The sequence below is a fragment of the Panthera leo genome, chromosome C1 (genome assembly GCF_018350215.1).
Source record: "Panthera leo isolate Ple1 chromosome C1, P.leo_Ple1_pat1.1, whole genome shotgun sequence".
Classification (NCBI taxonomy): Eukaryota; Metazoa; Chordata; class Mammalia; order Carnivora; family Felidae; genus Panthera; species Panthera leo.
In genome coordinates, this window is record NC_056686.1 from 147791703 (window position 1) to 147807883 (window position 16181).

Here is a 16181-nt window from a genome sequence, read left to right on the forward strand (position 1 = left end):
AGCTGTCTTCTGTTAAATCAGACATGAAAAAGAATTTGCAAAAGTGTAAAACACTGCCATTCTTGACTTTGAAAATATTTTGGGGGTGCCTGGCTGTCTTGGTCAGTAGAACATGTGACTCTTGATTTTGGGGTTATAAGTGTGAGCCTCACGTTGAGTGTAGAGATTAAAATCTTTGGGAAAACACTTTTTTAAATGTTTTTATTTATTTTTGAGAGAAAGAGAGAGCACAAGCAGGGGAGGGTCAGAGAGAGAGCGAGACACTGACCCTGAAGCAAGCTCTGGGCTCTTCAGCTGTCAGCACAGAGCCCTATGTGGGGCTCGAACTCAGCAACCACGAGATCATGACCTGAGCCGAAGCTGGATGCTTCACTGACTGAGCCACTCAGGTGCCCCCCCCCCAAATATTTTTTATTAAAAATGTTTAGCATGTAAGTTTTACTAACTTAGAATGGATTAACATTGATTCTTAAAAATTCTTAGTTTTAATTTCTAATGTGATAAACATCAATAATTCATATATGCCAAAGCTCTTTGGAGTCCTCGTTTTTAAGAGTGTGACAAAAAGTTTGAGAACCACTGGCTGTGAGGAAGGAAAAGAAGACGGTGAAAATTTTTTAAAAAGATGAGAAAATTGATCCAGAGTCCGATAGTTATCTAGACTTGAGAGGATGAGGACTTGATAAGTGGCGGTATGACTGGAAAGAAAAAGGCTAATTCAGGAGACATTTTGAAAGAGGAAGTGGTAAGATTTGGTGACAGTTTCAATGGGTGAATGAGGTGGAGTGCTTAAAGACAACTTGTGCAATAACTATGTTTTTGTATTAAGGACTAGAAGCCAATTATTGACAGAGTCAGCTCAGGTTCACGGATAGATGCTCCTCTATAAATAACTGTTTTTGTAAATTCAATTTTGTAAATTGATTTTGGCTCAGGTCATGATCTCGTGGTTTGTGGGATCATGCCCCATGTCAGGCTCTGTGCTGACAATGTGGAGTCCGCTTGGGATTCTCTCTCTGCTCACACACAAGCATATGCGTGTGCTCGCTCTCTCTCGCTCTCTGAAATAAATTTAAAAATAAAAATGAAAGCAGTTAAGTGTGGGCCAACGTGGAACAGTTTGATAATTAGAAAAAGGAAGGAAATTTGTTGTCATGAAGGAATAGTGAGTTCATAGAAAGTTAAATAAGGCAGAAGAATCATAAAAAACTATGTTTAATAGGTAAGAAAAATACAAGCACGTTGAATATAGATAGGAGTCCATGACACCAGAAAATGAAATAATAGTGAGAAAGTGGGCTCTTGGTGTTAAAATTGGTAGAAATAATGACCAACTTTGATATCACATCTTATTTCAAAGATGCTTGCTGTGTAAGCTATTTTCTCATTTTTTTCATCTTCTTTATTATTATTATTATTATTATTATTGTTATTATTATTAAGCTCACAACCTATAAGAAGTGGGTTATGGCTACTTCCCTCATGAAGAAATTGAGGGTTACAGAAGTTCACGCTGTAAGTGGTCCAGAATAGTTTTGGCCAGGAGAAGTCCTTTCTTCTGAGACTGTAGGGAAGGATAAGAGGATGGTTATAAGGGGCACAAGTGGATTTGAAGTGAGGATGGTGGTAATTGGGAAGGTGGTCCATTTATGGACCATACCTGAGGGTTGGTGTCCCAAACGTAGTCCAACAAGGTGTGGGTAGTTAACAAGAGACAAGAAGTGACCTGAAAAATTCTCTTTGCCTTCCTCCACTTGGTTATTTCATAATGGTGTCCTGTTGAAGATTCCATGAAAACATTACTGGGAAGGAATATCACTCCCCATTTGTCTAATAGAGTCCCAGGAAGTATGAGGCCAATTATCCTTTCAACTCCAAATGCAGCCATCATAAATTCCTTGGATATTTAAATCTGTGAGATATAAAGTGTTGCTAAGAGATGATGTCTCTCTAGTACTTATCCCACTTGTTTTGGGTAAGGTACACCTATTATTGATGAGTGATTTAGTATTAACTACATGAATGAAAATACTTGCCATTTAGAGTATCCCGTTGGATTTTGGTTTGGAGATAATTTTGTAGTAAGAATTAGTTCCAAGAACATCTTATCTTACTGTTCAGATCTCAGTATTTGGTGATCGGCTGTGGAAGTAGAAATTCATTTTAATTTCACAGTCTAGTATACCAGCGTGAGTTCCCAGGCAACTCATCTCTCCAAAAATGGCACCATCACTCTTCACCCAGGGGTCCTTCTGCCAGAATGAAAAGTTCAGCCAGAGAGAAAGCTCTGTGCATTAGGGAGGGGAAAATGCAGACGGCTTGACATGGATTGAGGAATTCAGACTGAAGACGGCTTCTGAGGGGAAGGTCACTAGAATGACATTTGAGAAGAGAGAATTATATGAAGAGACAGTTGGGAAGCTTTTGGACGAAATGAAATTGCAGTGGCTTACTGGATGCTAAACCTGAAATAAAGGACATCTATTCATCCCGATTCCAGGTCAGGTTTGAGAACTTTAGGGGCATTCAAATCCAGGTTGAATGGATAGGAGAACAAGTTGTTCATGAATTTGGAGGTGTCCTGTCAATTTAGACATTAAACCTGGAATTGCCATAGCTCCCAGCTTGTGGGCAAGGTTTAGATGAGGAGTTAATTGTCTTTGCATAAATACATATGTTTTAATGAAAACCTTGACAGTCTGGGGTGTCTGTCTACAGACACAGTGTGGAGGCAGCATTGACTCCTCGGGGGGTAACCCCCCCTGCCACGGACCTACATGGGTTACAGGGTCTCGGAAGGAGCCCCACGTGAGTGATAGGCCGTGGCCTTGTTTGTCGTCAGGGTAAATTTTGTGGCAGCCAAGCCTGTGCAGCTGTTCTCTGTGCCTCCACAGCAGCTGCCAACTGGGAGTAGTTTCTGGCACTTTCCCTGGAGTTTCAGGTCGAACCAGAAGCTAGACATTCAGACATTCAAGGGCACAGTCACAATTTGGTAGCCGTATAGAGATTGTTTTGAAAGGCAAGGGGGACATGTAGTAGAAAAACTGCTGAGTTCTGGCCCCTTACCCTCTTCTTTCCCTTTCCATCTGCATCCTGTTCTCTCCCTTTGGTCCAGCTGCCACCTGAGATAAAATAGCTGCCCTGTCTGAGCCTTGGGGCGAGGCTGTTCTGAAGTGTTCTGATCCTGTTCTGAAGTGGTTCAGCCCTTGGGTGTGCCTGGGTTTTACTGATTTGGTTTAGTTCCTGCCGCCTTTTCCCAAATGCCCAAGTGCCTTGGGAATCAAAATGTGGTTGGAAATCTCTGGTGGGAAGGGGCCTTTTGTAGAGTGGCCTTCTGGGTGTGGTTGACCCACCCTGGGGTGCTCTTTTACTCTGTTGGCTTGTGGCCGCTACCCCTTCCTGTTACAGGTTTAACACAAATGATCTAGAAACATGCGGGCACTCTTAACCCAGAACAATCAGCCTTGGTTCTTTTACCCCTGTGGTTTTCTAGAGCAACTAAAAAACATCTAGGCTGGCAAACAGCAATTCTTACCACACACATTGGGAGTTTTGAGAGTAAGCAAGGGGTGGGATCCTTTTCCTTCCTTGAAGATACGACCAGCCTGGTTTTCCTTGTAGCTGCTATCCTGGGAGCATGACTGAGCAAAACTGATATGTGAGTGAGGATAATACAGATGGTCTTCTCAGCTCTACTTGTTTTGATTTTTGCGGTTCCTTAAAGAAAGCAAAGTTAGCATTGAACTTTGGTGGTGGAATTGTAGCTCAAAGGTAACACTGCTGTTTTGTTCTTTCCTCATGTTATCTTTCTAAGACTCACCTGCAGATTTCCACGTCTAGGAAAAATTGGTTCATGAATGTATAGGTCTGAGTCTCTAGACAATTAACAGAAAAGAACAAAACATTGAGTGAGAGTATTACAGGTTGCATATTGCTTTTTAAGTTCTAACATCTGTAAGCAGAGTTTGCTTTATATGTTTTTTGTTTTTTTAATTCCCTGATGGATGCTGATTTAAAAATACAGGAAAGGTGTTAGAATGGTGTGAATATCATTTCGTCACCCTTAATTAAGTTCCCTTAAGCCTTTGGATACAAGGTTAACCTGTAGCTCAACATTTAAACCCAACAACAGAATGTGTTTAAGTGGGAAAAATAAGATGGCCAGCCGGTCAGGGAGGCCAGAGGAAGGACAGGTTCTAAGCATGCCCTGTAACCTTCAGGTTAACTGTGCTTCCAGCATTACTGTGGAGTGTGCTGAGAACACAGCCTGATTTTTCTACATCCCCATGTAAACAGCAGAGTGTATTCTTGGGCCTGGTCCCCTGGGACACATTTTGCTGGGTTTTAAAATCTTTGTTTCAGAGTGGATTCCTGACGATTGACCCCTGAGTTGGAGTTCTGGCTTTGACTTTTGACTACAGTGGGAATGGGGTATGCACAGGACATTTCCACCAAAGTAGTAATGCCCCTGTCTTGGTTAATGAGAGCTGAGCTTTCAGTTGTACCCCAACATTTAAGTAGCCGAGGTCTCTGCCAGTATGCCACTGGGCTTTAACTTTATTTCAGCCTCTTGTGGGCGTTGGCCACCCTATGCTTTTAAAGAGTTAAGATGAAGGGCAGGCCTCTTTCTGCCTTTAGTGTCTGATGTATCCCTTTTTCACAGGACCTGGAAATAGGAATTGCTATCCTATAATCACACTGTGTTCTGATTCAGGTCAAATATTTCACTCTTTGCACTTGGAGTTTCTCTTTTACTGTTTTCTTAACCTGTCACAGCCTCTTAATTAGAATGTATTGCTTGAGGACAGGCAGCATTGTCAAACTTTGTGCATTTTATAAAAATACACAAAAGCCCCAGACAAGCAGCTGCAGCGCGGACTCCTCCAGATGCAAACCTGAAATTCCCCAGAGGGGCATCTTCATTGTTTTCTCTCTTTGTTCCAGAAGCAAAGGCCGATAATGAACCGAGCTGTTCGCCGGCAGCTCAAGAACTGTTGACAAGGCTGGGATTTTTACTGGGAGAAGGGATCCCAAGTGCCACACACATAACCATTGAAGAAAAAAATGAAACCATGGTAATGCCTGAGGAAGACCCTGCATGTCCTACCTGCTCAGAGGATGAACGAAGGCATAACCGTCTTCTCCCCCTCTCTGAGTGAGGAAGTCCCTGTTCAGTCCATGAGTCTGGGCTGTTGTGTATTGAAGTTTACTTCGACAGTTTGTGATTTCTGCAGTGGGGAGGTGGGAAGAGGCAGAAGGGCGCAGAACTGAAGAAAATGTCCACATTAACCTTCAGGTCACTACCCAGGCAAGGGTAGCTAAATGAATTTAAGTGGCTGCAAGAATCTCCTAGTCATGATACTACTTTTATCTTTATAACACCATTCTTCTCAGCTGGCTGCTTTGGGATGTGCTTTCCTGCGCTTTTTCGTGGTGGGGGTTTTGGAGGGTCAGCGGGGTGAGGAAAAGATTTGTAGGAGATGAGGCAGAGACAAAATAAGAGGAGATCAAATGGTTCCTGCATGGGAGAGCACACTGCATCCTAGTGAATGGCAGCCTGCCGCTTCCCATTTGAGATGTATATGTCTGCATGGCCGTGAGGGGCCAGAGCCTCTGCCCCCTGGGAGGGTCTTTGCCAGGGTATCACACACTGATTGAGATTGCAGTGGCCATCAGCCTCCTTGCCCTGACCGCAGAGCCCATAAATCTTCAGGAATTGAATCAGGCTGCAGTGCTCGTGAAACATTACAAAAACAGAGTTCCCAGATTTTCCGTACAGAGGTCAAAGAACCCATTTGTCTTCTGCAGACTTTAAATGAAAGGAAGTCTGCCTGCTTGCTATTTCTGTTTTATGAATGTGCATTCCCACTAAATTATTTCTGAGACTGCCCTTTTAATTAAAAAAAAAAAAAAAAAAGAAATCGCAAGGGAGGGGGACAGAACAAGGATATTTCTCTTCTAAAATTTGGAAGACCACATACATATTAAGCTCCCTAGTTTTAAAAAGCTGTTTTCCGTGTTCCTGTTTTGAGTTTTATCGCTGTCGCACCAGAAACAAAAGACTGTGTAGCAGCATCCTGTGTAAAGCCGTGCTAACTCCTCCTTCCGTTCGTCTTGCAGTGCACAGCTCTAAGCCAAGGCATCAGTCCTTGCTCCACACTAACAAGCAGCACCGCATCTCCTAGCACCGATAGCCCCTGCTCAACCTTGAATAGCTGTGTCAGCAAGACCGCAGCCAACAAAAGTCCCTGTGAGACCATTAGCAGCCCTAGTTCCACCCTGGAAAGCAAGGACAGTGGAATTATAGGTAAGAAGCACACGACTCGGTAATGTAATGGCTCCATGTACGTCAGCCAGAGCATTCACCGGGCACTTCTTAAGAGGATTTTAGCGTGGTCTGTGAAGGTCAGTCTGCCAGGGCCCGCCTTGTTCTTCACAGACCGCACTGGCTCCATGTGCAGCCGAGAGGATAAAGCATCAGCTTTTACATTCCTTGGTGTTTATTTATTTATTTATTTATTTATTTTCATAACACTGGGTTCATTTGGTTAAAAAATTTCCAGATCAGATCTGGCCTGTGAAGTTACAAAATTTTACCTCTTCATCAATTAATTCCATTTGTTGGGGATCTCATCCCACGAAGACATACACCAGGGCGATAAAATCCCTGCATATTGAGGCGTCGTCCTACCTCAATCTCAAGGTCATTTATTTCCTCACTTATGTCCAGGCGTTTGTTCTTTAGTTTCTTTTAATGGTATCTGACCGCTTGTTTTGAGGCCAGAATTTTGTAAGGATATCCATCCTGTGCCCCACACACCCACACAGTAGGTATGGGTGTCCTAAACTGTGGGTCAGGAGACACAGATTCTAGTACTGACTCTTAGGATGCTTAGCTGGATAATCACTTGCATAACATTTGAGTTCTTTGCACACTTCTTTCCTTCTCTGTAAAAGTAAGGATTCTGATTAGTTCAGTAGATTCTAGTCCCAGATGCACATTAGAATCAACTGGGAATTTAAGAGCCCTTGTTTTTACATCTTACCCCAGACAAGTGTGCCTTTATGTTTTTGCAGTTGGGGTTGGACACCTGTGTGTCTCAGGTGTCCAGCTTGGTGCCTTTCAGATAACAGACATGTGGGACCACTGGATGGATTGTCCGGGCCCTCCTGTGCTCCAGCATTGTGCTGCTGTTGAACAATATTCAGCTCTACTGAACATTCAGTTCCTTCCCTTTTTCTGAGTTACGCACATGTCTTTGAGGAGTATTTTGCATTTTAAGTAAGTGGACTGAACCTCACTTACTTCCACATTAGAATATAATTAAAGGGAATGACATCTGAGCTCCTTATTTTCTTTAGTCACCTTCTATTTCTTTCAAGTGTAATTTGCAAAACCAAGTTGCAGGTTCACGCACTGTATATTTTGGAGATTGCCCCAGAAGACTTGTGAGATCCCCGATGTAGACCTCACTGCAGCTTTCTGAGGGGCCCTCTGCATAAGGATGGCAGCCCGTGCCCTCAGTCTTCACTTGTTTCAGGCTTTCCAGTAGGTTTTCATTTTCTGCAGTTTTAATTGTCTTACCGAGATGCACTCACATGTCACAGCATTCACCCATTTAGACCACTCAACAGTTTTAGGTCTGCTCAAAGGCGTGCAACTATTACCACCATCTGATTTCAGAACATTCTCACCCCAAAAAGAACCGTGTAGCCATTAGATGTCACACTGCATTTCCTCCACACCCCTAGCCTCACTTGTCCAGTAGTCTGCTTTCTGTCTCTGATTAGTTCTGGACATTTCATTAAAATGGTGGCTTGATGGGGCACCTGGGTGACTCAGTTCGTTAAGCGTCCGACTCTTGGTTTCGGCTCAGGTCATGATCCCACAAATTTGAGCCCTGCATTGGGCTCTGCGCTCCCATGCACCATGCAGAGCCTGCTTGGGATTCTCCCTCTCTCTGCCCCTCTCCCCCTCCCTCTCTTTCTCTCTCTCTCTCTTTATGTCAAAATAAATAAATAAACATTAAAAAAAAAATGGGGGCTTGAGGTTTCTGTAGCAAATTTAAATTCTTTCACTCAGTTTTAAGCCCTTACAGTGAGTTTATTCTACTGATTTCCTGTTCTCTCCTCACTCCACTTCCCCACCTACTGTTTAGGTCAACTAATTTTCCCCAGTGTTACTTCTGTCCTCACGCCCTCTCTGCGCTGTCCATCACTAATGGGTCTCTGGTATTCTGCGGTAGCCAGTTGACTTCCTTTACAGCATTCTTCACCTTTCTGAAATGTCCTCTCATCCATAGTTTACCTTCCTTCAGAAGAGGAGTTGGTCAGTGCTACAGTTTTTTGGGATAACCTTTCTCTTTTCATGAAATGATCTGCCTTTGGCCTTACATGCCTCTAATTATAACCAAGCCAGTTTCTTGTTTTGACAGAAACTTTTTCAGTGACAGAAAATGACCTTCATTCATTTATTCATTCCTCCTGCTCTCTGTCTCTCTCTCTTGTTGAGATACAGTGCTGCAATTTTAAAAGTGTTCTATTTTTTGTTTTTTTATTTTGGGGGTGGGGGGTCATGCACATGTGGGCAGGAGAGGGAGCAGAAAGAGAAGGAGAGAAAGAATCCCAAGCAGTCTCCACGCCCAACGCAGAGCCCAGCACACAGGGCTCGATCCCAGGACTGTTAGATCATGACTTGAGCTGAAATCAAGAGTTGGACACTCTGTTGATTGAGCCACCCAGGTGCCCCTAAAAGTGTTGTAAAGAGTGGAAAGAAAAGTTGCTGGTTTTGTTTTCTGTCGTGTCATTGGGAGATTGAGCTGCAGGAATACCAAGGCTCTTAATTAGTACTTGCAAAAGTACAGTTCTGTCCAATCCCAGACTGGTTAGACCTCCTATCATATGCTTTCCATAGCACCTCAGTATTTTCCTTTAATTTACTTGTTCTGGTTTTGTTGTTTATTTTTGTCTCCATATGGATGGAGAGCGGTCCTCATTTATGTTATCCCGGCTGTCTACTGGGCTCCTAGCATGGTGTTGGGAATGAGAATTTAAGGAAGAATTGTTGCCACTATCAAGTTGCATCAAAGGAAGGAATGTTTAATTGGTTTTGAAAGAAGCTATGCAGTATTCCCATTCCAAGTTGGCATTGTCACATCTTTTAATGTTTGTCTTGTCGTTAAAGTTAAATGACACGTTTCATGTCACTGAGGCTGTCCTTCATTCCTTGGCTCCAGTCAGACACGTTCCCTTAACTCAGCTTTCCTTGAAAAATGGTGACCATTGAGATGAAGTGTTAGTCATTAGGCAGTGTACATCCATTTTTCACAGAAGACCCCCAGCTTTGGAAATTGTGCTTCTTACTGCCTTAGCTGATCTTCTGCAGGGAGTGAGGACTGTAGGCGGCTGAGAGGGAAACACTGCTGGGGACAGTGTTCCTCTGTTCACTCTCCTTCCATGACCTGCAGAACTAGAACCTGTTGCCAAGGGATATAGGAGAGGGTGTGGTAGGGAGGAGAAGGGGTGAAAAAAGCAAGTATTTCCTCTCTAGGCAGACTAGCCACACCTCTTTGAAGAGGCAGGATTGGTGGGGCCAGAGGAGGCAGAGTGCTTCCTTCTGAATCAATTCAGGGTATGCAGGTTTCATGGCCTCGTCGCAGAGCAGGGATCTGTGACTCAGTTGTGGTTTTGTGATTGCTGGGGGTGGCGTGTGTGCTTTATCTACCTGAGGAGCATGACTGTTTTTATAAGGTGTAGCCTGGGAACAGCAGCCTTTAGGCATCTTAAGTGTTCAACAGAGTAAAATATTCAAGAACACAGTGATCTGAATGGGTAATGATGAAGGTGAGCTACCTTGGCTTCCTGCTTTGGAAGGCCTGGCAGCTGCTTGTCATGGGCTGGTTGGGATCCCTGTTCTAAAGTTCCATAGGCCCTGGAGAGAGCAGGGAGGAAATTTCCATTTAATTTTCCACTTTAAATTGTTTAAGATTTGTCAGCCTGTGCACACAGTTGCTGTGGGATTGTGTAGTTTAAGGTAGCTGCAGGCGCCCATATGGAGCTCAGAATTGTATGCACAGTATTAGCATGGTTTATATAGGGCACTTAGGGGAAATTTCAAATAGTTTTAACCCATCCTTAGAAATTCCTGGCCCTCCTCTTACTATGTAAGCTGATTTCCATCTTGCCGATTATACTTAATCTACATGTTTTTGCTCAGCAGATGCCATGAAGGGAAGGTTCCGTTCCCACATGCTCAGACAGCCTTGTGAGGGCTGCCGTGGGGTGTCCTACTTCTGCTTCTGCTGGTTTTGACATGTTGCAGGTGAAGAGAAGTTTCTTTTTGGGAACAGCTTAGTGGGGGAGAGGGCAGAATAATGACCATTAGGAGAATTTCTTGGACCCCTTCCAATCCTTCTGTGTGGAGGTCAGAGGGTAGCAGATCCTCTGCCCTCTGTTCCAGCTTTATTGTGTCCTACAGAGGGGAGTCTCACTTCACCCTACTTTGACGAGGTCCAAGTTCTTATGATGTTCTTTTTTTTTTTTTAATTTTTTTAATCTTTATTATTTATTTTTGAGAAAGAGAGGGAGAGAGAGAATGAGCAGGGGAGGGGCAGAGAGAGAGGGAGACACAGGATCTGAACCAGGCTCCAGGTTCCGAGCTGGTAGCACAAAGCCTGACGTGGGGCTCGCACCCATGAACCGTAAGATCATGACCTGAGCAGAAGTCAGATGCTTAACCGATTGAGCCATCCAGGTGCCCCGCGTTCTTATGATGTTCTTTAGAAGTTTTTAGAAGTATCATAATTCTGTCATGCACAAATCCTGTCTCTGACAGCTGGATGGGGAGTAACTGAATTCCCTACAAACACATATATTTTTTAAAGTAAAATTTCCTACTCTGTAGATAGTAAAATCATTAGCATTACCTAGAGATTAGTGTCTGATTTTTCAAATTTGCAGTGTGAAGACCTTCTAAATGTGAAACTATACTCAATCAGAATAAGATAGCTTTTTAATAACTTGCTTTAAAGGGAAAACTCTGTAAAGAAGTGGCTTTTAAAGGGATTTCTTCTGTGCCTGAGAAAACATTTTTTCTTACTGACACTCCTTTGAATAAACTTGCTTCCACTGTTAACAAATGGAACTTGCAAACTGTGTTAATTTCAGCTCAGAAAAAAATTAAGTAGGTGTATTCACTGGAATGCGTGTGAATACCAGTTTGATTATTTTTTATTTTTTATTTTTTTTTAACAAGCACTGTTTGATTTAAACATACTGTTTAGTTTTTGTCTGTGCCCACATCATGATCAGTAGTGTGTGTGTGTGTGTGTGTGTGTGTGTGTGTGTGTGTGTGTGTATTTCAAGAAAATAGGTATTTCTCTCTTTAGGAAGAAAGTGAATGCATATTGGATGAGGAGAAACAAAACCCAGCTTTCCTATCACGATTTAAAAACAAAATAATAATCCTTCCTATGTGTTAATAATAGATGTGCCCAGGAGAAGGACTTATAGGTAGTAATTAGAAAAATTCTGGCTGAGTAAGAGGCCATTAAAAGTTAGTCATCTGTCCCTTCCAGGCCCTTCTTCTGCTGTCTCCTTGTACCTGCTGACATTTATTGTCTCCGAATTACTTTCGTAGTATCCCAGATCTGTTTCCTGTTGAGAGTTGGTATTAGGACAGCTCCATGAAGGAGGAGGGTTATTCTGAGTGGACCGCATCCACATCTCCCCCACTGGGCATGTGTCCCACACAGAGCAGGTGTGTTGTTCACCTGCCCAGCTTCCCAACACCTGAGCCACCACATTCCACCAGGCCAGATAGCTTTCAAGAGATTAAGTGCTCAGAATATGAAAAGGGTAAAGAACTTAGGCTCTTCCTGCTGCCTTTCCCCGTTCTCTGGCGGGGAGGTGTGGTGCAGCTTGTTTTTGCTCTTTCTCCCTTTGAAGCTAGAAGGCAGGTGTAAATTTAGGCAGGGGCATACCTTCACAGAAACATTTCTTTTGCAAACGTGCTTGCAAGAAATACTGGGCACTTGATTAGTATCCTGCTGGTGCTTGCTAGAGTTTGATAATATTTGTTTTCTGCCCAGTAGCTTAGTATATTTAAAAAAAAAGTTTCTCGTGGGCTGACTTTTATCTTCCTGTGACTCGACTCCCTCCTAGGCTTGTAAAATGAGAGTGATTCCAGAGGTAGCTAGAGACCTTTTGTTCCTTTCATTTCCTGGACTTTGTGTCCCAAGGGAGATGATCATATGCATAGAGAGGCCTACAAAGAGGAATTAATTGTATTTTATTTTCATTTTAACCTGTTGTAAATCCTGCCCTTTTGATTTTATGCTAATACTGCTTTGTTGCCACCTGTATTGCCCTGCTTGCTACTAAATTGAAATGCTTTGAAATTGATTTGGTAATAACTATTTAGAGTGTTTGAGATCTGTGTTAATATTCATTTTGCTACATTGCCTGCAATTTAAAAAATCATGCTTAATTATAGAAGCTTTTTCTTTTTAATCTCCTGGGTGAAGGAGGAAAATTTGCCTTTACATGTATAATTTGGTAATATACTTAATGTGGGAAAGAAATCCTTCGTGATGATTCGAGGCAGCAGAATGCCTGCCGTAGTACTTGTATTCACAGTGTAGTTGGATTCTTCAGGCTGTTTTGTTGGTGTAGCAAGCATTTATTGGCACCTACTGTGTACCAGGAGCACGTTTCTTCAGCATTGTTACAATAAAGCCCAGGTACAGTATCTGTTTCCAAACTTGTCCACCTGTGGAACCAAAGAGCGGTCTTCCGCCCTTGGAGACCTGGGCAAGTTATCAATTACTGGAAACAGGGTTTAAAACATGGCAGTGACACCTCTTGATGGAAGATGTATGCTGTAGGTACGTAATAATAGCAACTACTGGTGGTGCCTTGTGCTCTTTTCTGGAAGAGTCCACAATTCTGGGGAGTCACTGGACTATGTCAGAAGCTCCAGTGTCTGTGCCTTCAGTATGCAGGTTAGGTGAAGCTTTACCTAAGCATGGCATTGGGTGTTATCACTAGAAAACTTCATGGTGTTTAAATCCACAGGCTTCTCTCTGGAGTCTGTTACCTGCTGTGTCAGACTGTGTTTAGGCAGTGTGGCCTGTCCTCCACTCTGCCAGTGCCCTGCGCCCACTGATCCTTTAGGTGTTTCCACAGTCTAAGGGACTTCACAAATACAGCTGTGAACCATGGCTTGGGTCCTTGGCCTTCCTGCATGTCATAACAGAGCATGCCTTGCACAATGCCATGAGCACTGAGCTGGAGATTTGGTACAGAGATCTGTCTGCCACAAGTCAAAGCATAGTGCCGGTGTGCAAATCCAGAAGGGGAGCAGGGCTCTGCAGTGCTTTATACAGGCCAAGCCGTTGTCCATTGGAAGTTGTGGAAGGAGACGCCAGAAAGTCCCTGAGAGCCAAAGGTAACTCAGGCCACCTTCCCTGTGGCATTCCAGGCAAGGACGAGTTAGGTTGAGTGCCTTCCTTGGAGTCCTCTCCTTGCTGGGCTGAGGGAGGTAAAAGCAGTCACTCCAGGTGAGCTGCCTCTGTTCGCTGTGTGGTTGGTTACTTTGCAGGTGGGGCTGAGGGAGAAGCCCAGTCTGGTGTTTCTGGTCCGAAGGTTTCAGGCAGGCTGGTTTCATCCATGCAATCCTTCCCTTTGTCACCTGGGGAGATGCAAAATACGGCACAGCAGCCTCGAACTGTGTAAGGTGTTGGGGGTGAGCGAGGGAAGAAGCGAATCCTGTCAGGCCAGGAGGACCAGGGCGTTGGGCACCGTGTGCTTCCTCGACTCTTCTCTCTGCCCTTCACCCAGTCTCATTTAGACTCGGGTTTCTCTTTCCAAAGTTGTTAGTGATCTTTATGCTGGCAGGTCAAAGGAGGTGGTGTATCTATAGTATAGCTGGGATTTTCTTTTTTCATTCCTGTCTCCCACTTTTCTAAGCAACCATTATGTCTTTTTCTTGTTTGATCTTTAATTCATTGGTCGAGCGTTTTAACTTTTAAACTTTGTGTCAATCATCATACTGAATATAGGAGTTGAAAATGTTTCTTTGTTTTTTCAATGCTACTCTATTTTCAGTTGTGTAGGGAGGAAAACATTCTTGGGTATTCATGATATGTGAGGCACTTTACATACATGTCCTTATATCTGATTTCGTCCACAACCCAAGGAAGGACAAAGGACTCTGTTTATAGAGCCCTGGCTTTGAAAATTGGAGAACACAAGACCGTCTGTGGAGTGCTTGAAACAAATGTCAATTTGTGGGCTTTTTAAAAAGTCTCTTCAGGGGCGCCTGGGTGGCGCAGTCGGTTAAGCGTCCGACTTCAGCCAGGTCACGATCTCACGGTCCGTGAGTTCGAGCCCCGCGTCAGGCTCTGGGCTGATGGCTCGGACCCTGGAGCCTGTTTCCGATTCTGTGTCTCCCTCTCTCTCTGCCCCTCCTCCGTTCATGCTCTGTCTCTCTCTGTCCCAAAAATAAATAAAAAATGTTGAAAAAAAAAAAATTTAAAAAAAATAAAAAAATAAAAAAATAAAAAGTCTCTTCAAAATATATTTTGTGGTGTATGATTGTATTAGAATAAATTAGGGTGATGCCTGTACATAATTTGTAAATACATGGGTTTGGGATACATGCTCCAGTTTTTCTGATAGTGTGGCATGATCAGAACGGCGTGGGGCACCATGACAAGGCTTCAGGCTGTATGCAGCCTTCCTGCCTGTAGGACTGTTAGGAGTATTCAGTGAGTTGACATATGATAAGGTCTTAGAACCCATACATGGTAAGCACTATTATATTTCTGTTAGCCACTGCTCTTATTTCCTGAGGCTCCTTTATACTTAATCCCTCCCCAGTGGATTTGAAATGCTTACAAATAGACATTTAGTAAAATAAGATTTTTTTCCCCATGATGATATGAGCTGAGGAAAGAAAATAAAAGCAAGTGAAAGAGCGCAAGGGAGGGAAGGTGAGGGGGGGGATGAATAAAGGGGGATGGGAGATACAGGTTTCTATTTAAGGACTGAATAAGTCATGAGGATGAAAGGCACAGCACAGAGAATATAGGCAATCATATTGTAGCATATGGAGACAGATGGTAGCCACGCTTCCTTGCAGCTAGCACAACATAATACAGAGTTGTTGAATTGCTTCCTTGTACACCTGAAACTAATGTAACATTGTGTGTCAACTATACTTAAATTTAAAAAAATAAAAATGCAAAACAAGGGTGAGGTCAGGAGTCAGGTTCATAAGACTTGATTCGTTTTGCTTCTCAGTGGGCAGAAAGGTTTAGGATTCCTAGCAGCCTGTACAAAGAGACACAGTCAGATACCTAATTATGATGTCTGTAAGGTAAAGACAAAAATGTGCCCATCACTAGTACTCTGCCTGGAGGTGCTTACCCCTTATGGGTCCTCGGAAGGGGAGAATTTGAACCGAAGCCTTTTGCACTTTTCACATCTTGTCTTTTCTCCACCTCAAAGGGAGACAAATTCTGCTCTTTGGGACACTTGTTTGATATGGCCTTTAGTTCCTCAACAATTCTGGACTAATGCTATAGTCATTTTAATTTTCTTCTTATTGTTCCTTTAAACTGTAACTTGATTTAGATCCATCTGAACTACTTACTGGGCCCTGGACTTAACACTGATCTTTTAAAATTCTATTTTAAGTGTACATTCAATATATCAAAGAACCTTCAATAGGCAAAGAAAAGGGTGGGTGCAGGAAAGCTGGGAAAGGAAAGGAATACAGTTTTATTGTAGTACTTTATATAGCAAAACATTTAATGTCTCTTCCACTTCCTGGCTGCTGTGTGCCCATGACTGGCTTCTCTCCGCGAGCCCCTGCCTGAGGGCTACTGTTTTTAACAAGGCAAAGTTCATGAACTGCAAAGTACTTTTTAGCCACACACACTTAGAGAACTTTTGCTTGTTGAGAGCTGTGTAAGGCAAGGGGAGTTTCAATACATATTGTGTAGGCAGTCAGAAAGGCCGGTGTTAGACCTACCACTAACCATGTGTGTGTTTGTGTGTGAGAGAGGTGGGGGTGGGGGGAGAGGGAGAGATTAGTCTTTCCCAAGTGCATTCCATATCTGTAAAGTGGGTTGATGGTTCTTAGCCTGTCCACCCCTTCTTAAGCACTGGTGATCATG

The 16181-nt window shown here is 43.2% G+C and overlaps 1 protein-coding gene across 8 annotated transcripts in view; it reads left to right on the forward strand.

The window, feature by feature from the left end:
* The window catches only part of TANC1 (tetratricopeptide repeat, ankyrin repeat and coiled-coil containing 1), a 240464-nt gene that overhangs the window by 156483 nt on the left and 67800 nt on the right, over positions 1 to 16181 (forward strand). For 6 of the 8 annotated variants that reach the window (XM_042948898.1, XM_042948897.1, XM_042948901.1 and 3 more), the window contains 2 exons: positions 4945 to 5075; positions 6121 to 6307. In XM_042948898.1, the coding sequence (XP_042804832.1) occupies positions 4945 to 5075; positions 6121 to 6307 (318 nt within the window). The remainder of the gene's footprint in view (positions 1 to 4944; positions 5076 to 6120; positions 6308 to 16181) is intronic. The other 2 variants (XM_042948900.1, XM_042948902.1) reach the window with 1 other exon arrangement.